Raw genomic sequence first — 23,900 nt, 5'->3', positions numbered from 1 at the left:
ACATCACAATATTGCTCAACTCGCATTAAAATTCTAACAAATGTAGCATAGGAGTATTGTATTTTACACCAGTAAGTGGGAGAATTGTTTTCACCTATCATTTTGTTTATATTACTATTTCCCCAAGTGGTTTATATTTCTTCTCATTGAAAACAGTTTTTTGCCTTATTGAGGACTATATTTTAAATGTAAATTAGAATGATGCTAACACATCTTGCACGCAAAAATGTATGCTGAGTTGTAACAGACTTTTCTTGTCCATGCAGAGTCAGAGGTGGAGAAAGAGGTGGAGAAAATGCATGCAAACCATTCTTCATGTCCACTGTATGTATCGGATCACACAGTGATGCATTTGATCAGTATATTGATGACAGACTTCCCTTTTAAAGTAATTCATGTCTTTGTGTGTTTTTTAAATTTTTTTATAGCATTTCAATTCACATTTTCAGACGACCTCTCTATCGGGCAAAGAAAGAATGTTTCTGGAAATGGAGGCACATTGGACAAGGACAGTCGCCAACCACATATAGAACGATGGGAGTAAACATTGCAATATGAAGAATTCTATAAGCTGACATGCCACTGGACAACATAGTAGATGAAATCAATGTTCCATGCAAGATTTAATTGTAGACACTGATCAGCAATCCAAGAACAAAATGAAGCCTTTAGCTGTTTCTGTCAGATATTTCACAGGATGGTTTGGTGAGGTAGAACCAGCACCACTTTGTCTCTAGAAGCTGAAAACTTAATGGTGCATGTGTAATTATTTTAGTTGGTATTGCTGGGTTGCAGGTTCTAAAATGTGATGTCACACTCCCCAGTGGGGAGGCAGGAGCCAGTTTTTCATATTAACTGCATTACACTTTCACAAGTTGCAGCCAAAAAAATAAATGTATGGATTACAAAAATGATCACTAATTTCAGTCACTGGGTCCATTATCTTTCTTATACAAGACCAAACATTTCCTCAAAAATGAAATAATTGTACCTCTATATAACATTATAGGCCTTTAGAACACTAACCTGCAACCCAACAACTGTATAGCCATAAGAAGTCAACTTTGTCTCCCGTGCATTGAGAAGACCTGCATGCATGCAGCATACTGTACATGAGCTACTGCTACTTGGTTAATTTAAGCCATCCTGTAGCTCAACTGTGGATGCAAGAATTCAGCTTTACTGCTATGTTTTTAATGCCTTTTCCCCTCAAAACTGTAATTATATCAATCTAAAAGGCGTATCAAAGTTTGATGGATGATCGAGCCACATTTAAAAATTCAGTTCAGTGTGTTCTAGTTCTGATTCCATAAATTAAGTATTAAACAGTCAAGTTCGATATTGTATGGCAAGTATTAATTTAAATTGTATTTGTTCAATTTGTTTATTGCACACATCTAGGTAGACTAAGTGAATAGAGTACCACATGCAGCTTGATCCTCAAATGAAATATAAACTGTCATTATTGATTGATTGATATTGTCGTAGTAAGATTAACAAAAGAAAAATTGCATTGGGTAATTGCAATGTTGTAAAAGCCAGGAAGTACAAAATTAAGTAAGAAAACTTACCAAAAAAATAAGATCTATCATTTTCACTATTTCAACTAAATAAGCATACATGTAAAGACTTTATTATAGCCTTTACTCATCATTTAGTGGTAGTTCAGTGCGTGTGTTACATTGGTTAAACCTGTAATTCACTAAATGTAGTAATAATAGAAATGACTTTGTGGACCCAAGAGCCTAATGTTACAGACCCTTAGTTAAGCCTTTAGATAAACATGGATGATTTATCTGCTTTATCTTCAATGACCAACCGAAAACTATTTCTAGGACAGTGTTCTTGCACAATATTTTTTTTTTATGTGACATGTTTTGTGCACTTTGCTGTGAGAGAAATAAAATAAAGCTTTGTAATACATATAATCAAGTCTCTATACCTCACACATTCTCTGCTTGGGACACTGAGATACATCTGCAATGTTTATGTAGACCACAGTGAAAAGTCTACATCTAAAATAGATCGGTAGATTCTGAAAGTAGCCAGGACAGTTACGTTTGGTCCCTTAGCTGCGATGCTAACATCGATCTTGCTCAATGCTAAGCCGTTAGCTTTGTAAATGACAGCGGAATCACTAATAAAACAACCCCGCGCCTCAGAGCAGTCTCGGGTACAAGGCCACTGTCTGCCACGATGCCTGTCCTGTGTAAAGAGAGCTGTAGAGCTGTCTCACCATGTTGCTAAATAAGTTAGCTCGCTGTGCTCGAACTTTGTTTACGAGGAGCGTTGCGAGTGCATCGTTAGTCAAATGACTCAGGCCTGTCAATCAGACCCCGAAACCCCTCCCACCCCTCACCCCTCCCGCGTGCCCCTTAGTCCTCCAGGCAACGCCCCTTTTCTGTTGAGATTTTCAAATCTGACACTCTCAGACTGAGCCTCTGGAAGGGGGGGTTAGATACCCTTTAACTAAATGTCTATTCAAATGAACCTGTCTGTGGATGCACCTGTCGCGGTCTCCTTTGTAACATCCCGACAGCCTAAACCAGGACTTGGACCAGGCCTGTTCTGGGGCCTGCTGAGGCGTCGGGCTCCTGTGATCGAGGCGGCGCAGTCGGGACGAGTCTAAATTTAACCTTCGGGATCGGATGACCTACTTATAAATGAATGAAAGTCTATGCAGCACCTGTTGTCTTTGTCAGTGGCTAATTGTTTCCCAGTGAATCGCAGAGACCATCTGGGCTGCATCGAAGGCGGGAAAATAGATGAAAGCGGTTTAGATTACTTTATGTAGACACGTAGCATCACTAAAACCTTTTATGTGGAAAAGATATATATATATTTGTGCGTATTTGACCTTTTTTATAGTGACTCAGCGTCTGTGTTCCTTCACTTCCCATCACAGTGGTCTCTCGGACCACTGTGATGGAAGGTTTTCACTGCTGACGGAGCCTCTCCCCAGAAAACCTACAAAACGATTGATTCTGGAGCTTCATAGAGGCCACTGTGATGGAAAGTAAAGGCGCCATGCTGACCACTCATACAAAAGTTGCATAATGCTCCTATAAGTACAGTACCTGTCAAGAGTTTGGCACCGCTTTTAAAGGGATTTTTCAGGATTTTTGACATAGGGCCTCATTTCCTGGTTTTCCAGAGTGTTGCTGATTTCTGGAGATGTTTTTTTTTTGTATTTCATGCAGTTCTTATATTTGAAGAGTTTTGTGGCGCTAGGCTAATGCTAGGCTAGCGCATTTCTATGGTATCAGCTAGCCTGCATTAAAAACAGACTATGGCCCAATCTCAATTCTCCCCCTTAGCCCTCCGTTTAGCCCTTTCCCTTCGTTTGGGCGTGCACGAGAGACGAAGGGGTGTCCCAATTGTATTTTGCGGCGAGGGGTGAGGGAGAGGCCACATAGCCCTTCAAGCGAGGGTTTTTCTGATGCACATTTTATTTATTTATTTATTTATTTATTTATTTATTTATTTATTTATTTATTTATTTATTTATTTATTTATTTATTTATTTATTTATTTCAGTCATGTTAGTTACATGTTTTCACATCTCAACAACTATACATGATTTTTTTTATTTATTTTTATACAAGATTGAAAAGGAGCACGATGAAGACAATGCTTATGCTAAGTGCCGCTTTCTTCAAATACAAAAGGTAGACAAAAAAAACAAACATAAATGGTCTGATTCGCAGGTATTATACTTTAAGCCATAAGCTAGAATAAACAAACAACACAGGTACTACTTCACTTCAGACGAAGGGGTAGGAGGAGTTTAACAAAACACGGAAATAAGCTGCGAAATGAATTCACAAACATTATCACTAAGCACTCTTACAACATTTATAAAGACACACGGGGTTCATCGCCGCTGTGCTCTGAACCCGGGTCCGAGCCTGTCTGTCCCCGGTCTGAGCGCACCTCAGCAGCTCGTCCCCGCTGACTGTGCTACATGAGCGGATCGACTGATCTCTCTCAGCTCCGGCTGCAGCCACAGCGACTCACGGTAGAAGCCGCAACACACGGACGGGGAAGGAGAATGTAGCGCCGAATGAAGCAGAAACAGATGAAAATCTGTTGGGTTTAGGATGAGACGAGTCCTGTTGTTTAGGTGTTACAGAACAGTATCAGTCAAGTTTTTTTTTTTTTTTACATAACCATAATCATCTGTGTTAATGGTAAATACAGTCTGTCCCATTTCTTAGGGCGGTCTTTTCAACCCTCGCCCTTAGTCCTTGGTTTCAGGGTGTAGGGAAAGGGGTAGGGGTAAAAAGTTATTCTATTGACACAGACATTTATATGGTTAGTCTGGTGTTATAAGTGATTTGCCTCAGGTGCTCTGTGGAGCGGGTCAGTCTGTTGTTAATGCAGGCTAGCTGATACCATAGAAATGCACTAGCCTTGCACTAGCCTAGCACCACGAAACTCTTCAAACATAAGAACTGCATGAATTACCAAAAAAAAAATATCTCCAGAAATCAGCGACACTCTGGATAACTAGGAAATGAGGTCAAAAATCCTGAGATAACCCTTTAATGTTTTGGCTTTTCTTTACTTTGTGTGATTCACATTGAAGACGTTAAACAATGAATAAACACATGGGCTTATGTAGGGAACAAAAAAAGGGTGCAATAAATCCAAATGTGTTTTATATTTTAGATTATTCAAAGCTACCACCGTCTGAAGCATTTCTGAAGCCCATTGAGAAAATATGAAAAAAGCAAAGCCATAATCAAGAATCTATTTAGCCTTTTTTTGTTTAAAACATAATTCCAGATGTGTTTGTTTATAAATGATGGTCTTGAACGAAAAAAAAGGCGAAACATCTACTTATTGAAATATGATATTCTTCAATCCCCCATTGCCGGACACCAGGGGTAAAAAAAAAAAGAATATTTGCAACAACATGTGAAGGAATTCTGTTTCTTTTTCCTTTAATTCAATTGTGGAAAGAAGTTGTTTGTTTCCTTTTATTAAGTTGGCACGTCTAAAGTTCTCTGATCTTGGGGCCGGTTCAGTTCTCGTCCCCAGCGTCAAATCCGGAGCCAAACGATGCAGAACTTTAAAAGCCAAATGTGAATTTCCCTGTCCTCGGGCTGGTTTTGCATGGCAGTTGCTGAGCTTCTCTCCCTTTTCATGCAAATAATCAGCGCCTCCTGTTTCCCACTGGTTTCTTATTGTCCTTTTCCAAACGCAAATGTCAGCGGAGTTTGTTCTTCGACAGTTAGTCAAGGTCACAGGGGAAATAGATGGAAATAGAGCTATAATTGTGATCTTACTTGAGGCGTAAAGTAAAGTTCTCTCACGCCGCCGATCAAACTGTGTCTTTCTCACAGGTTCGCCCAGTTCTTCCTCTGCCCGCTGTTCGACGAGAGCTGCAAAGACCGGGAGGTGAACGCGGTGGACTCGGAGCACGAGAAAAACTTGATGAATGACGCGTGGAGACTGTTTCAGCTGGAGAAGGCCACGGGAAACCCCAACCACCCCTTCAGCAAGTTCGGGACAGGTACAGACCCGTTCTCGTGGTGATTCACGGATCAGGCCGATACACTGGAGGAGGTCAAACACATTTCATTTACTACAAACGATAAGGTACAGGGCCTTTAACATGAATGAACAATCAAACCTGTGTGGAAAACAAAAAAAACAAGGCACCCCTCCCACATCATAATTCTCTATAAATAAATAAAAAAACCTTTATTGTCCTTTTTATAGAGGAGTAATTGAGAACATCTGGTGACCTGGTGATGATTATTAATCTGTTGAGTGATGTCATCCAAGTAGGAGGGGAGGGAGTGTCCTCAGATGATTGGGCGGCCACACCCTCCTACTTGGATGACATTACCCACAGAACAGATTAATAATCATAATAGAAAAGGAAAACAATATGATGCAACAGAGAAGGGCTAAAGTCAAATTCCTCATTTAATCCAGGGTTTGCTGTAGCCCAGGGATAGGCAAGTTCAGCGTCACGGAGGGCCAATTTTCATCACTGCCAAAACACCGAGGGCCAAACCTCACCATTGTAGCCTAGGTTTAAAGAGGGGGTATTGTGCTTTTCATCTATATCACACTACAATGATGAGCAAACCTTCTGTTGGTCTGTAAATGCAGTCAATTAGAATAACTGCCTTGTATAAAATGTCTCTCTCAAAATGGCTGTAGCGAATGTCTTGAAATAGGCCTCTGTCTCTTTAAGAACCTATGACCCTTTCAGACACGCCCCCTCCACACGCTGTCTGTGGCATCAGTGGTGACGAAAGCTCGGAGGCGTCTCCAGGAGGTGGGGGCGTTCCTAGGAGGACTCAGGCAAACCTAGCCCTAAAATGGCCGCCATCAGAGTTTTTACAGATTACTCAGAAATACGTGAACGTGCCAAGGCAACACTTCAGGCATGTTTTTAATGAGGGAATGACAAAATAACATGATGTAAAAGCTTGAAAAAGTCAGTTTAAATGTGCCTTGGGTTTTGAGACTGCAAAATGTACAATTAGGGGAAGGTAGCACTTTCATTTTGAATAGAATGTAGGGAGTGAAATATGTTCTATGGATAAAATTGAAATGAATAACCTGATGATTAGGATTTCTTGACGATAACTGCATATTTTGCCAAATCATATTCCAATTTGAATTTGTAGGATGAGGAAGTTCTTCTTTCCACAGTTGGAGAACACGCAAAGGCTCATCGTGTCCTGATCGAAATAGAGAATATCGTAGGGCTGTGCAATTAATCGAAATTCGATTACAATTTCGATTATTACACTAGACGATCACAAAAATAGCATCATCGAGAACAAACGATTATTAAGGATGCCCTCCCGCTCGTCCATTCAAAGCGCAAAAAGTCCGTCCTGAGCGGTTTGTGTGACGCGTCTGATCAGCTGAAACACCAGCGCAGCCTGACAGAACTGTAAATAATATTGTACTCATATTTTTATACCTAACTCTTGAGAAAACGCCGCTGTTAAGGCTCACCTTGTGCTGAAAGAACAGCTGTTTAGAAGCTTCGATGACTTTGCCCAGACACTGGTTTTGTTTAGTAGAAAAGTCTAAAACTCTTCTTCAGGAGCAGATCAACTCAGCTCAAACAAACTCTTATTACTTCATGCCACTGTGATGATTGTTTCTGTTCCCTTCGCATTTCACGAGCTAAAGGCTCAGGCTTTGGTTTGACATAAAAACATTAGCGCTGTGTGATGATGTCATCAGGCCGCTCTGTTGGACAGGTGTGAGGGCTGGCCAGCAGGGGGCAGGTGTCCCTATAAAATTAGTTTAGAAACGTGAGCATATGAAAAAAAATGCTTTTATCGTCCAAAGAAAATGTAGTCCATAGTTGTTTTTTAAAATAATAATAAAAATGAATAAATAAAATAAAGATTTTTTTTTTAAGGCAACAAATAATCGTTTGAATAAGCGGGATTTCAATTATTACTAAAATAATCGTGATTATTATTTTTTCTATAAAAAATTATACTTTTAGAGAGAAAAAAATAGGGGGAAATGCTAATAAATGTACAGACGATAAATATCGAGCCCAAAAATGCATCATTACTTAGCAAACGATAAGTCGATATAGATACAGACGGCGTCACTGCAGCTGTTTCCATAAACAGTTGAGCTGGTTGAGCTAGCTAGCTAGCTAGCTCAACCAGCTCAACTGTTTATGGAAACAGCTGCGGTGGAGTCGCTCACACCTGGGCCCCCCCAACTGAAACTTTTATGTTTGACTTTACTAATCCAGACAAATATGCTTCAATGCAGGATCATTTTATGTACGCCTGAAAATGATGAATAGCCTTAACCGTTTCCAATAGAAATGTAAAGCTCTTATGTTATTAACAGTAGCTAACCTAGCTGCTCACTCTCCTCTACAAACATTTATCGTTTAACGTTTTGTTTTGGCCAAAAACGTTGAAATTAACACAAAATCCATCTCATACGTTCCTGTCAGTCACTAATTACGCCTTTATCTGATTCAGCTGTTTCATGCGTTGCTATGACGACGCCACAGCGGAGTGTGTGTTTTGTTTTTGTTTAGGTATTTATTTCTTTAAAAAACTGTCCATATTTGTCTAGACCCACGCCGTCCATCATTACTCCAGTATAATGTGTATTAAAAAGTAATGAATGAGTCTAAGTGCTGTGGGAAATGTGTTTTAAAAATGGTGCGAGCCTCATCTCCTGCCGTCCCGACTCCCCTGGATCAGCAGAGACAGATTTGGCGGCGGCTGCATTAGAAGCTGCTAAATCAAAGTTAAAATAGCTGCACGATGGCACTCTCCAATGATACTCTTTAATAGAGCTATAGTTAGACACGGATCAGACAGTCGTGCTCTCACATAATCCTGCCTAAAATATTACAGACATTTCACACACTTTCTTTTATTAGCAGGGACATGGTTATTGTTACATACAGAAGAGAAAGTTTTAACGGCGACATGTTGTGCAAAATCACCACGTTTCTGCAGGATATGTCCATTTTAGGAGTCACAGTGTATCATGGTGTTTTTGTCTTACAGGAAACAAGCTGACTCTTGAAACCAGACCGTGCAAAGAGGGGATCGACATCCGACAAGAGCTTTTAAAATTCCACTCCACGTATTACTCGTCCAACCTCATGGGACTCTGCGTTTTGGGAAGAGGTAACGACTTTTTCTATGCACATTATGTCTGGTCTGGTCAGTGCCTTTTTAACCTCTTAACTCCCGCCTGAACCGAGAGGATCTTTTTCCTCACGTCATCAGATTTTTTTTTTCCATCATTTTTTTGTTGGGTGTTCAACTCATTTTTGTAACTTTTGGTCATTTTTTGTCATTTTTTCGTAAATTTTTATCACATTTTTGTCCTTTTGTTCATCAATTTTTTTTAATTTTTGTCATTTTTTGTCATTTTTTTGTAGTTTTTGTGTCAATTTTGTATCAATTTTTTGTCCTTTTGTTCATTTTTTTTTTTTTTTTTTGGTCATTTTTTGTCATTTTTTGGTCATTTTTAAAATCATTTTTTAGTCATTTTTTGTCAAATTTTTATCACATTTTTTGTCTTTTTTGGTCACATTTTTGTCATTTTTTCGTCATTTTTTTGTCAATTTCTTGTGACATTTTTGAGACATTTTTGCCACCTTTTCATCAATTTTCCGTCAGTTTTTTGTCTTTTTTGTCACATTTTTTTTGTCATTTTCTGTCACATTTTTTGTCACTTTTTTTGTGGTTTTTTGTCACTTTTTAGTCACATTTTTTGTCACATTTTTGTATTTTTTTGGCACATTTTTGTCATTTTTTTGTCACATTTTTTGTCATTTTTTTGTCACATTTTTTGTCACATTTTTTGTCACATTTTTGTAATTTTTTCGTACATTTTTTATCACATTTTTGTAATTTTTTTTGTAATTTTTTTGTCATTTTTTGTCAATTTTTTGTAGTTTTTGTGTCAAATTTTGTATCAAATTTTTGTCCTTTTGTTCATCAATTTTTTTTTAATTTTTGTCATTTTTTCGTCATTTTTTGTCAAATTTTTATCACATTTTTTGTCTTTTTTTCCCACCTTTTCATCAATTTTTCGTCATTTTTTTGTCAATTTCTTGTGACATTTTTGCGACATTTTTACCACCTTTTCATCAATTTTCCGTCAGTTTTTTGTCTTTTTTGTCACATTTTTTACGTCATTTTCTGTCACATTTTTTGTCACATTTTTTTGTCAAAGTTTTTTCACTTTTTTGTCAATGTTTTCATCATTGTTTTCGTCTCAGTTCTGTTGCTATTTTCACACCTTTTTTCCCAGAAGCTTTTGGATTGGGGTAAAGCCAATCTGGAGAAAATGTGCTCAGTTCAGGTGGGAGTTAAGGGGTTAAATCATTTACTGCGATTGGTTAAATCATGGTAAAGTCCGACCAACAGGAAAAATGAATCGATGAAAGTCTGTGTTTGAGCGCAGTAATGCATTAAAGGGGAAAAAAGCAGAATCTGATCCCGGCTCCCTGGGAACAGTGTTGATAAAACCCTTTTACAAACGTGCACGTTGAGACGAGCCAGCTTTTCCCTCCCGGAGGAGATGCTGCCCGGGCTCGAGTGCTTTTCTGTGTGATTACTGCCCGGCCCGCATTAGATCAGGGATGTTTAGTGGAAACATCAGTGTTATCGCCATCACTGTAAAGAACTTTACTAAAGTTAGCCTTAAGTTAGTGCCACCGGATTAACCTCTTAACTCCCACCTGAACAGATCCCATTTTCTCCAGTTTGGCTTTACCCCAATCAAAAAGCTTCTTGGGAAAAAAGGACCAAAATAGCCACAAAAAATGAAAAGAAAACAAGGATGTAAACGCAACAAAAAATGTGACAAAAATTCAACAAAAAAAGGTTACAAAAATTCAACAAAAAAATGACAAAAATTCAGCAAAAAGTGACAAAAATTCAACAAAAATGTGACGAAAATGACACAAAAAATGTGACAAAAAAAAAAAAAAAAAAAAAAATGAAAAAAAGCCCATAAAGGTGACACAACACAGCAACAACACAAGGAAAAAGATCCGTTTTGTGGCTCTTAGCTTTCAAATGAGGTGCTACACAGGCCTATATCATAACCTAAGAGGACAGAATGCATTTGGTTTAGGCGGGTGTTAAGAGGTTAATAAAGTGCCATCCGATCTGATATTCAGTATCGGTATCAGCCTTCATGCTATCGCTAAGCTAGGCTACTGATCTGATTTGATTTATTCTGATTATGGTGTCTTGCACATAATTAAGTGCCCAGCCCTCATAGGTTTACAAGGCACATTTCAAAACAGAATTCAGATGGCTGCCAAAATAAAATCTCAGAAACTGTCATAACAGAACAACTTCCACATCACACAGGAGGATAGATATTAATTTGTCTATCGTTAACCTGTTGCTAACACGTGCTTCTGAAAAACTTTCTAATTTAAAGGGGCTAGATGCAAGTTATCCATTTTTTACTACTGCCACCTCAGGTCAGACTTGTAACTCCACCTTCCATATTAAGCTCGTGCATGACGGCACTTCAGACCCGAAGTAACAACTTTTTGAGCGACAGTGCAGGATTTTAGAGGCAGTTGTGGTGAACAGGTCTGGGCTCATTCTACACATTAGGACATTGCTGGAACGTGTAGGGGGAGGAAAATACTTAGTTTTAACATTTTTAAACTCTGTATAGTTCATTTAACCCCTTAACTCCCACCTGAACCGAGCAAATTTTCTCCAGTTTGGCTTTACCCCAGTCTTAAAGCTTCTGGAAAAAAGCTGTGAAAATAGCAACAAAACTGAGACGAAAACAATGATGGAAATGTGACAAAAAAGTGAGAAAACATTGACAAAAAAGTGACGAAAAATGGATGAAAAAGTGGCAAAAATGTCACAAAAAATTTATTAAAAAATTGACAGAAAAAATGTGAAAAAAAAATAACCAAAATGTGACAAAAAAATATATAAAAATGTGATAAAAAATGACAAAAATGAGTTGAATGCCCAACAAAAAAATGATGGAAAAAAATCTGACCTGAGGAAAAAAGTTCAGGCGGGAGTTAAGAGGTTAAAATTCAAAGCTAAAGCCAAAACCTCTTCATGTTTATAAAAAAAAAAGCCAACCGGTGACACTAATGTAATATCCATAGGCGATAATATATGATATAATGATATATATTATATAAAAATATAATAATACAATAGTACAAAAAGACTATCAGATCGGTATTGGCCAGAGGAAGTGTCTAAATATCGGACATGTGTGGACGACATAAGCAGAATGAACCGTGTTTGTAAAAGACTTGAGTAGAGTTTTAAGACGGTCATTTGTTATATTTACTTTAAAGAAAAACTAATTTCTGCAGAGTCTCTGGAAGAGTTGACGTCGATGGTGGTGAATTTGTTTGGTGAAGTGGAGAACAAGAACGTGCCTATCCCGGAGTTCCCCGAGCACCCGTTCCAAGAGGAGCACCTCAGAGTAAAGCAGCCTTTTATATTCATCTACTGCAGCCTCTGAATGTCTTCAATAATCTTTTTTTTTTTTTCATAACCGCGTCCTTTTGTTTTCCAGCAATTCTACAAAGTGGTGCCGATCAAAGACATCAGGAACCTGTACGTGACGTTTCCCATCCCAGACCTGCAGAAGTATTACAAGTCCAACCCGGGACACTATCTGGGCCACCTGATCGGCCACGAGGGACCGGGCAGTTTACTGTCGGAGCTCAAGTCCAAAGGTGAAGGCGAAATAAAACTGCACGCTCATAATGTACTGTAAAACTGAACTTCTGCAGATAAGCTCATGTCCCTTATTTGCACATTTGTGTTAAGTAGGGCTCGTATAATGGTATATATTACCTGTCCTGGGACTACAGATGAAAAATAGCTTGTGGCTAATTCTGGCGTATTTACAGAATGTTTATTAATAGGCGCGGCCCCTAAAATAGATGAATATATAAATGTGAAAACCCATATTGGTCAACCTCTATTAGATATATTTAAAATATCTAAATATGAGGCTCCAAAAACCCAGTGAAATTGCTAGCAGAAAGAATGAGCCTCAGTTGGCCTGTTCTGAACGCTATTTAAGAATCCAGTCACTCGGTCCATGTTTTATTTACAGTGTATGCCCTTAAAGGATCTGTGTCCTGCTATTTTAGCCATCCTAAAGTAAAGTACAGCCATTTATATCATATACTGTACCTCTACCACTATGCAGTACTATTTTTTTGTGAGAAGTATAAGTATTTTCTGGTGGTATTTTGCAAACCGGGAAGACACGACGCTTCGATTCAGTTAACTCCGCCCCCTCTCTCCGAGCTAATCCGCCCAGGCAACATTAGCAGTAAAAGAAATATGAATATCACAGCAATAAGTGAAGTTACTTCACAATACAGTTATAAGGAGTTAACATTTGCAACACAGCTTCATAAATGGCTATCACACACATGCTGGCACACACGCTAGCACACACGCTAACATGCGTTTTGATTGACTCATCTCTGTGACATTATCGTAAGGTAAGAAAAAAGAACAGGCGTGTCCAGAGTAGGTTAGAAAGAGCTCCTCCTTCACAACTTTCGGTGCAAACATGACATCTGATCAGATGCTCAGGGTGCGTTTGTTTTCTCCGATGCCTCGGGCACTTCCTTTTTTGTATTTTTTTATTTCTTACAACAGAAATAATGAAAAACAGTGTCACAAGTCAGTCTCCGAGAGCAGGATTCAGGAGGATTGCTGAGAACTGCGTGAGCCAAAAAACACTCTGGGGCTGTTTTTGATGACGGAATAGCATAACAACATGGCTAAAAGCTCCAAAAAGTCGATTTTGCATGATATAGGACCTTTAAGTGCCGCTGGGAAACCTGTCACAGCGTCGGCCATAATGAGTTTATTTGTGCATGTCTAAATTGATTTAGGAAAAGTGTAGACTAGAGACTAAACACTGCAGCATCCCCTAAAGTGTGATTGTTTTCCAGGCTGGGTGAACACACTGGTCGGGGGTCAGAAAGAAGGAGCCAGAGGTTTTATGTTTTTCATCATCAACGTGGATCTGACAGAGGAGGGTCTTTGTGAGTAAAAAACCTACAGATTTATTCTAAAGATTTGCCTTAGGAGAACATTCTATAACTTTTTGTTCCCCGTCTGCAGTGCACGTGGAGGACATCATCTTCCACATGTTCCAGTATGTCCAGAAGCTGAGGACAGAGGGGCCTCAGGAGTGGGTCTTTCAGGAGTGCAAGGTGAGACCTTCCTTACATACTTTAGGATTTTGATTAGACACCAAGCCTTCTTAAATCGGATTGTGCTTTATTTGCATTTCATCAAACGATCTGCTTGCTCTAACTTTTCTCTTCTTTTTCTGTAGGATTTAAACAAAGTGGCGTTCAGATTCAAAGACAAAGAGCGACCTCGCGGGTACACGTCTAAAGTGGCTGGATTGTTACATGTGAGTTTCCTTCGCTCTTTTAATGCCACACAAAGTCACAAAGCACTTGTTAAAAACCCCTCCCACCTGAACCGAGCACATTTACTCCAGTTTGACTTTACCCCAGTCCAAAAGCTTCTGGAAAAAAAGCTGTGAAAAAAGCAACAAAACTGAGACAAAAACAATGATGGAAATGTGACAAAAAAGTGATGAAAAATTGATGAAAAAGTGGCAAAAATGTCACAAACATGTCACAAGAAATTGACGAAAAAGTGACCAAAAAATTACAATTTTTATTTCCAAAATGTGACAAAAAAAACAAAACAAAAATGTGACAAAAATGTGATTAAAAATGTGCAAAAAAATACAAATGTGACAAAATATGACAAACAAATGATTAAAAAAAAAAATGGATGAAAAAATGACATAAATGTGACTAAAAAATGACAAAAATATGCTAAAAATCTGACTAAAAAATTACAAAATTGTGACAAAATGTGACAAAAAAATGACAAAAAATTGATTAAAAAATGGATGAACAAATAACAAAAAAATAACAAAAATATGACAAAAATTTGATTAAAATGTGACAAAAAAGTACAAAAAATTGACGAAAAAAAGACAAAAATGTGACAAAAAAATGACAAAAATTTGATAAAAAATTGATGAAAAAATTACAAAAAATTCACTAAATAAATGACAAAGTTACAAAAATGAGTTGAATACCCAACAAAAAAATGATGAAAAAAAAAATCTGATGACGTGAGGAAAAAGATCCTCTCGGTTCAGGCGGGAGTTAAGAGGTTTATGTCTGAATGTCGTTATCCAGCTACATTTGTTTCTTTTTTCAAGCAGAATTTCCCTGAGATGTTGTGCTCTGGTGCTCTGTTTTAATTTTACTCAAAGTCGTCTTCATCTTTTCCAGTACTACCCTCTGGAGGAAGTCCTCGCTGCGGAGTATCTTTTGGAAGACTTCAGGCCCGACTTGATCGAGATGGTTTTGGACAAACTCAGACCGGAGCACGTCAGGTCGGTGGAATTTGAACTGTTCCTTCGGTGGGGGAGCCCTGACCGCCTTTATAATGGGGCAGGCAACATATTTGTATTTCCACTAAAGAATTCTCCAGACTACACTCATTAAATCAGAGTCTGTGCTGGATTTAACCAGAGCTAAATGTCGTTAGTCCTGCAGTGCGGAGTCTGCAGTGTTTCCAAGATACAGGCTAATGTTGCTAACTAGCCGCTAACAGTTCTGGTGATTCTTAAGCCGTTTTATGCCCAGGGGCTTATTCATCTGAAAAACTAACCCAGCGACTAAAAAGTACTCACAAAATCCAAACTTCAGGTTCGCCCTGTCGGTACTTATTGACTTACTGATAATGACCAGCGTTCTATACATTATCCCTTACTTACATTTGACTTGTATGTGCCTGTATAAACCCTGAGTTGAGAACCACAGATATACAAAATGAGTGATAGTAAAGCAGGGAGCCTGTTTTTTTAAAGGAGCTTCTATTGACGGAAGTGAGCGGGGGAAGTCTTTAGGAGTTACTGCGCGGACGTTTTACTCCTCGTATCATTACGCCTCACAATATAGTCCCCCTTTTTATCTGCTTATAAAATCGACATGTTACATTTCTGTGTAAATATACTTCGCATGAAAACACTTCACGTAACTTTATTTAAATAGGGAACACGTGGAAGAGCTTGGGAGCTTCTATCGTGAGCTTTTTTGGAGCTATATGACATTTGGGAGAGGCTGCGTATGTGCTCCGTTTGCCTGACAGAGCGCACGGACAAAGACCAGACGGGGATATATTAACTCGACTAAAACTAGGTCAGAACATATCTCAGTATGTAAAAACGGTGGCCTATTCCTTTAAGCACTAAGCGGGTGAAGTTCCCACCTAGATATTATCTCCAAATGCATTTTCTTCTTTGATTTTGCACTTTTCCTAAGTTCCTTCATCTATAAATAATCTTTCCGAGCGTTGCCGGGACAATTGTTGAGCAGGGCTGAGATTGTGTTTCCTTCTTGCTGTGATCAAAGAGGCGCCGGCCTTTGATTTTTTTGGGCGAACAACATGTGTCTCTGGAGTTGCTCTCTCTCTGGTATGATACCATTCTGTAGGTTTTATTCTCTCCAGCTTCAAAAGAGAAGGGCCTGATCTTATACACAGAGAGATACAGACAGAAAAATGTGGTTTTGTGCAGACAAGAAAGACGAGGTTCCAGACTCTTTGTGTAGAGAATCACATATTTGGCTACTCCGCTGGCTCGGTGAATACAAAGCGAGGCCGCACCTACATCTTGTCTTGTTTTTTTCAGAGTGGCGGTGGTGTCAAAGTCGTTCGAGGGTCAGACGGACAAAACGGAAGAGTGGTACGGCACGCAGTACAAGCAGGAGGCCATTTCAGAGGAGACCATCCAGGTGAAACGGAGCGCCGCGATGGAACGACACAAGAGCGAGCGCTAAATAACTGTCTGTGTGCTTCAGAAATGGGCCAACGCCGACCTCAACGGGAAGTTTAAACTGCCCATGAAAAACGAGTTCATTCCCACCAGCTTTGAGATCTACCCTCTGGAGAAGGACGCGCCCTCCGTGCCCAGTTTGATCAAGGCGAGTGTTTCACAGCAACATCACCACATGCACCTTCACGCACGTTCTTTTGTCACAGGTGTAGTGAGAGAATGTGCCATTTTAAGGCGAGACACTGCAGGTGAATAGGGAAAAATAAATAAATGTAGAGATGTCAATTTGAAACTTTTGCTGAACATTACAGATATAAATATGAGAAAAAAATGTATTGCACTTTTTCTGTCATTTTATGTTTCCACATAAAAATAAGGCATTTTGAGCATTAAAATGGCCAAAATTGCCTATATTTTGGGCAACAAAATCAAAATAATGAATTGAGCCAGATTAAAATTTATAGTTTTATTTTATTGACATATTAGTAACTAAGATTTTTTCAGAGGGGATTTTGGACATTTTGTTTAGTTTTTCAATAAACTAATCATCAGTGAAAAAATCTGTAAAAAAAAAAATTCCGCCTTTTTTTTTTAGTTTCAAAGCTGAATAAATCAGGCTAGGAATTAGATATTAAAAAATCCCTCTGAAAAAACCTTCAAAATCTTGTTGTGTCTCAGACTGTAAAGTTTGGAGTCTGTGGGAGCTTCTATAAGGGCTCAGGCTCTGCCCGAGTGCGGCTTCTCTCATTCAGAGAAAACCAGCCCTGAAGTTTTGTAGCGAGTGCGCATGCTCGGCCCGTTCTCCGACTTTTCCGCTCCAGCGTCTCGTAGGAGGAAAAACACCATATTTGGGTGAAGGCGTCATCACGGGGCCCCTTAGCAGGACACGTGGATGTAAAATCTGTCATAAAATTAACATAATGCGGCTGAGTTTTTTCATTTTTATATCTGACATGAAAACTAAGATGTAAAGGGAGAAAAATAGATAAAAATCTCCCCTTCGACCACAGCGTGAAAAATCAATACTTTCACCTGCCGTGTCTCGCCTTAAAAAGTATTAAAAATAGTACTAGTTCTAAATCCCAGGCTCCGTCCGAAAGCGGTAAATTGGTTGGAGGTCTTACGCCAAGCCGGATGTGCGTCAGCGTCCGCCATTATATGTAGAGTCCGAATTGGTCTGTCAGTTAGCACTGAGGCTTCTTTCCCTAACTACTTCCTAACTATCTTAGCCACTAGCATAGGGACCTCTGATGGTCCCTTATCGCCGCTTAGGAGCTATGTGCCATCCCATAACTCACTGCATACACCCTAAGTGTGTTTGTTTGGACACTATGTTTTTGGACACTGTACACTAGGGGGCGACATGCACCTTTGTTTGGCCTGCGCTCCACCAATAACTTTAAAGAAGAGGACGGATGGATTGTGCAAAATAGGTCTGAAGCTCTAGTTCACTAACTGCATAGAGATCTAGCAGTCGACCCCATGAAAGGTCAAGGATTAGTTTCTGGTGTTAGTGCTTAGAGGCTATAATTTGATGGTTTCGGACGCAACCCCAGTCTGACAGTGCCAAGTGGTTAGTGGTTCTTCTCACACAAATTGAGCTCATTATGACAGAGGACATTTAACGTTGTGCCAGTTTTTTTGTTTCATAAACCCAGTATAGACATCCGCAGGCGTCGACATACATATAACAACAATGTTTGCCCCACAACGCACTCATGTGTCCGTCTGCTCTTTCTCTTTCAGGACACGGCCATGAGTAAAGTGTGGTTCAAACAGGACGACAAGTTCTTCCTTCCCAAAGCCTGCCTCAACTTTGAGTTCTTCAGGTACACGACAAACTCATTATTACCGACAGAGGGTAAAGTATACTTGTACGATAACTGTGGGGGTTCCAAAGTAATGTTTGTTTTGTTCAATTCAGTTATACAGGTAATTTAAAGGAGACATATCATGCTAAATAGTTTTAAACCATGTTATAACCATGTTAAAGCGACCTAGTATTTTAGGTAGTCTGATAGTCTGAGCCCTTAACTCTTTGCTAATATCACCTTTCACTGTGTGCTCTAATGCTGTGACGCTGTGACGCTGTGTCCAAAAATAGAGAAAACAGTAATAAAAAATAGGTGAAAAATTGGGATTCTTTTTAGGACAAATTGTGAGAAATTGTGGAAAAAATAAGGGGGGAAAAAATTTGAGAAATTGGAAAAAAAAATGGAGAAAATAGTAATAAAAATAGGTGAAAAATTGGGAATATTTTAGGGAAAAATTGTGAGAAACTATGGAAAAAATAAGGGAATTTTTTTTGTTGAGAAATCGAAGAAATATGGGTAGAAAATAGTAAGAAAAAATAGGTGAAAAATTTGGATTCTTTTTGGGACAAATTGTGGAAAAAATAAGGGAAAAAATGTGAGAAATTGAAAAAAATTGGTGTAAAATAGAGAAAATGGTAAGAAAAAATGTGTGAAAAATTGGGAATATTTTAGGGAAAAATTGTTAGAAATTGTGGAAAAAAATAAGGGGAAAAAAGTGAAACACATTGAGGAAAATTAGAAAAAAAGGGCAAAAAAATTGGACAGAAAAGAAAAAATGTAATTAAATGAATTGAGCAAAATGGAGGAAAAAACATTTATTTGAGTTGAAACAGGTGACTTCCTTTAATGCTGTCCCTTGACCAATACTTGGATTTAGAGATTAGATCGGGCCCAAAAAATCAAGCCCGACCCGACCCGAGCCCGCGGTTATAAAGCCCGACCCGACCCAGCCCGAGCAATTAACGTGAATTGTCAGCCCGAACCCGAAACAAACCCGACGTAAATAATGATTTATTTAAGGCTCAGATAGGTGCATCTGCACAGCAGCACCTTGTTTGCGAGGTACGCGGCTACGCGCACGGCATACGTGCACGCAGCAGTAGCGCACATACCTGGGGGGGCAGAGACGTACGCGGCGCGGAGCAGCTTAATGTGTCTTGTCTCCTCTTTGCCGTCTCTCTCTCTCTCCTCCTTCATGTTTCATAAACATGGCGCTTTACAAAAGCTACTTTTTACGCAGTAACAGGAACCAAACTGCTTATTTATCCACTGTTAATGAAACGCTGTCCTGAGAGAAAGAGTGAAGAGTGATGTTCTCTGTGTGGCGCCGGTATCACAGCCTGACCTGCTGCTTAAACGTGACATCACAGCAGCACGTGCGCCCGCCCCCCGCACCTGCACCACCTCCCTCCCGGACTCCTCTATTTTATATTGCGTATTGCCACATTTTGTATCCAATAGACTCCGCATATTGCATAGATTTTTATTAGAGATTATAATGACATTAATTAAAAAAAAAAAAACTTGAGCCCGACCCGACCCGAGCCCGACTCTCATGCGGGAAATCTCGGCCCGGCCCGGCCCGAATGTCGGGTCGGGCTCGGGCCGGGCTCGGGCTCGGGCCTAAAATCTAACCTCTACTTGGATTCTAAGATAGAAGATTGAGAAATTGTGGAAAAAATAAGGAGGAAAAAATGTGAGAAATCCGAAAAAAAATGGGTGGAAAATAGAGAAAATGGTAAGAAAAAATGTGAACAATTGGGAATATTTTTGAAAAAAATAAGGGGGAAAAAGTGGAAAAAAAAAGGGCAAAAAAATTGGGCAAAAAAGAAAAGATGTAATTAAATGAACTGAGCAAAATGGAGGAAAAAACATTTATTTGAGCTGAAACAGATGACTTCCTTTAATGCTGTCTCTTGACCAATACTTGGATCCTAAGATAGAAGATTTCGATACTTTTGATACCTTTTATTTCGAAACCATACGGGTATCGATTAACGGTACCCAACCGTATTGTCCTTTCAAAGTATAAAATGTATAATATCAATGCTGAGGTGCCGGAGTAATGTTATTGAGCTTTAATTATGCATGATATGTCCACTTTAAAGCGCCTTACAGAAAAAAGGTGACATAAAGCTATACACGGTTGTTAAGATTCAACATATAAATGAAATGAAAGTTAAAGAGCAAAGACTTCAGCTGAACAGAACTTCCGTCTTTGCCAAGTACATGTTTGTTTGAACCCAGTGCTCTCTCCGCAGCCCGTTTGCGTACGTGGACCCATTGCATTGTAACATGGCTTATTTATACCTGGAGCTCCTCAAAGACTCCCTGAATGAGTATGCATATGCAGCCGAGTTAGCCGGCCTCAACTATGACCTCCAAAATACCGTCTATGGGATGTATGTAAGTATCACGCTCCGGTCGCTCTGTTCACCGCATTCCAAACCTGCGCCTCTGTCCCACCCCTTTGACTCTCTCCATACGACCGAGCCACTCCGACTGAAACAAGACTGGGCTGGTGAGCTTTAGCCGACGATGAAGACTGATTTCTGTTTTCACATTTTGAATAGGGGTTGTTTATGGAGAAAAGTGTCCTTGTTAGAGCTGGGATGATGTATCGTTTTGCAATAGATGTAATACTTTAACCTCTTAACTCCCACCTGAACATGTTTTCTCTAAATTCTCCGAATCTAAAAGCTTCTTCAAAACGGAGGGAAAAAATGAGAAGAAAATGAGGATGTAAACGCAACAAAAAAAGCTAAAAAGTGACCGTAAGAAGCGACAAAAATGACAAAAACTCAACAAAAAAGTGACAAAAATCCAGCAAAAAAGTGACAAAAATCCAGCAAAAAAAGACGATGATGATGATGGAAATGTGACAAAAAAGTGAGAAAACATTGACAAAAAAGTGACGAAAAATTGATGAAAAAGTGACAAAAATGTCACAAGAAATTGACAAAAAAAAATTACGAAAAAATGACAAAAATGTGACAAAAAGATGACCAAAAAATGACAAATGTGACAACATGTGACAAAAAAATGACAAAAGATAACAAAAATGTGATAAAAATATGACAAAAAAAATGTGACAAAAAATGACAAATGTTACAAAAATATGACAAGAATTAAAAATGTGATAAAAATATGACAAAAAATTGACGAAAAATGACAAAAAAAATAACAAAAATGTGATTAAAAAATTACAAAAAAATTACAAAAATTGACAAAAGATGTGACAAAAATGTGACACAAAATGACAAAAATGTGACAAAAAATGACAAAGTGACAAAAGTGTGACAAAAAATGTGACAAATGTGATTTAAAAAAAATGACCAAATGTGATATAAATATGACAAAAAAATAACAACAAATTGACAAAAATGTGACAAAAAAAATAACAAAAATTTGATTTTAAAAAAATGACCAAAAATTTGCAAAAAATGACAAAAATGTGATATAAATATGACAAAAAAATAACAAAAAATGTACAAAAATGTGACAAAATGTGACAAAAAATGACAAAAAATAGACGAAAAAATGACAAAGTTGGAAAAAAAATCTGACGTGAGGAAATCGATCCCCTCGGTTCAGGCTGGAGTTAAAAGGTTAAAAAGCCTAAAATTGAACTTGCTTGTGCAAAGAATATAAATGGATACATGAACAAGCCACGCCTGTAAATGTCTTTGTACTTTTCAAAAAAATATTTCTGATTTCTCTCACATTCACAATTGGTTAAAAAGTTCTCGTTTTCTTTTTCGAGACTTTCTGAACAAAGTGTTGCAATTTCCTCTTGACTAAACTATATCATGATGCATAAAAGCGTATCGTTCCAGCTCTTAACTCTTTACTTTCTCCTTCTAAAGAGAACCCTGAGTGTAATAGTGAAATAACACATTGAATAACTCTGTGACGCCATCTGCACAGACCTGTTTCAGTTCGAGTGTGTTCTCCATCTCCTTTTTATTATTTTTTTACTCCCTCTTCCTTCACTCCCTCGATCTCCTTTATCATAGTCTTTCCAACTCAGTCCCATCAGGCTCAGTGAACTCTTAAATCTTGTTTTGTCGACATAAAAACGGACGAGGACAGTTTATAAAAGCGCTGGTCCCGAGGCTGCATATCCATACTCTTTTATGTCCATCCGCTTCTCATTCAAGTTTTCACCTCATTTTCTTCCCATGTTCTTTGTGTTTTCCCTCCCCCCACCCCCTCCTCCATCAGTCGCTACCTTTACGCAGACCCCCTTCACTGCAACATGACCTACCTGTTGCTCAGATTACTGAAGGATGATTTAAAAGAGTATACATATGCAGCGCGACTGGCAGGGCTGTACTATGGAGTAGCCTCAGGGATGAATGCCATTCTCGTAAGTAAAAACAAACAGAGGAAGGAAGGAGTCGAGAGAGTTTGGCTGGAAATGTTCTAACACTTCTAACTGGTTTGGCTTCATTTACTGCTGCTGTGCTGTGAGTTTGTGGTGTTTTTTTTTTAATGATAACCGCTCCGTGCTTATCTGTGATTGGCTTGGTTGATAAACATGATTAGCTCTGTAGGGCTGCATGATTTTGGGGAAAAAAAAGCTTCTCCTGTAATTGTAATCAACACTGTTATGATGAAGAAAGAGCTACTTCTCATTATTTACCGATATAATTCCATATCCATATGTAGCATGTATAAAGTGAACCACTAAGCTCAATACAAGTACCCAGGAATCTAGGTTCTAAAGGAGGAATGAAGGTGAAATAACAATAGAACACCGTTTATAATAAAGATGAACAAAGCCGGCATTTATTTTCCATTTCCACAAGTTCCAGAAGTTTCTTTTGTTTACCCCTAACCAGTCCCCACAGTCCTTCGATCCTTGATCCAATTCACAAAACTCAAAAATACCCAAGAGGGCTCAAATGTCCATAAAAATAAAATAAAAAGAATGGTCAGAGCTCTGATTTACCACTACCCGGGTAGTATGACCTTTTGTGCACAATATCTCAGCTTAACGGTGTACGATGGGACCCAGGTCCACCAAGGATGTTAGAACGTCCAGAACGTCCTCGACTGAGGATCCAGCAACTCCAGTCCAGGCTCACATTGAATGGTCCGACTCGAATCAGGTCAATCAAAAACCAACCTGCATGGCAGGGTAATAATAATCACTATTCAGTAAATGACAAAACATTCAATTCTGGTTTAAATCATTCACATTCAAAGTTAACAGTGTAGTAAACTCAGGTTTTCACACAGTGCGCAATATTTACATGTGGCATTAAAAATGCACATGACAGTGTAACAACCCTCTCCGTAAATAGTTTTTGATTCGTACATAGTTGTACATACTCTCCAGTTGTTGTTTTTTATGTTTGTTCACTATCGTCTTGAAAATACATAAATTCAGCAATTCTATCTTGACACTCGAAAAATAAATTCACAATGCACATAGCTAGCAGAAAAATAGCATAGCTTAGCAGAACATGTCACTCACCGGAGAGAAGATGAAAACAAAGCGGGACAAATCCTCTCCTCCAGTACATCCGGCAATTAGCTTTCCTCTATGAACCCAAAATACATGGTTATGAACACCACTAAGTAATGATTTTATCACGTTTTTTCACCGTGTGCTGTCTTGGCTTTTCCACAAGATGGAGGTGTGCTTACAGCAACACTTGTAGCACCCTCTACTGGGCACATTCGGTAATATACGTG

At 38.8% G+C, this 23,900-nt stretch overlaps 1 protein-coding gene across 1 annotated transcript in view; it reads left to right on the top strand.

Moving 5' to 3' along the window:
* Nucleotides 1–23,900, top strand: part of ide (insulin-degrading enzyme) — a 68,139-nt gene that overhangs the window by 12,212 nt on the left and 32,027 nt on the right. Inside the window, exons 4-15 of the mRNA XM_079560632.1 lie at nucleotides 5,349–5,518; nucleotides 8,532–8,654; nucleotides 11,852–11,964; nucleotides 12,058–12,220; nucleotides 13,463–13,555; nucleotides 13,635–13,726; nucleotides 13,852–13,932; nucleotides 14,837–14,940; nucleotides 16,240–16,342; nucleotides 16,409–16,531; nucleotides 18,130–18,212; nucleotides 20,459–20,603. Coding sequence (XP_079416758.1) covers nucleotides 5,349–5,518; nucleotides 8,532–8,654; nucleotides 11,852–11,964; nucleotides 12,058–12,220; nucleotides 13,463–13,555; nucleotides 13,635–13,726; nucleotides 13,852–13,932; nucleotides 14,837–14,940; nucleotides 16,240–16,342; nucleotides 16,409–16,531; nucleotides 18,130–18,212; nucleotides 20,459–20,603 — 1,393 coding nt within the window. The remainder of the gene's footprint in view (nucleotides 1–5,348; nucleotides 5,519–8,531; nucleotides 8,655–11,851; nucleotides 11,965–12,057; nucleotides 12,221–13,462; nucleotides 13,556–13,634; nucleotides 13,727–13,851; nucleotides 13,933–14,836; nucleotides 14,941–16,239; nucleotides 16,343–16,408; nucleotides 16,532–18,129; nucleotides 18,213–20,458; nucleotides 20,604–23,900) is intronic.

This window comes from Gobius niger, assembly GCF_951799975.1.
Source record: "Gobius niger genome assembly, chromosome: 7".
Classification (NCBI taxonomy): Eukaryota; Metazoa; Chordata; class Actinopteri; order Gobiiformes; family Gobiidae; genus Gobius; species Gobius niger.
Note: the sequence above shows the minus strand (reverse complement) of the source record. Positions and strands in the feature narration are given on the sequence as shown.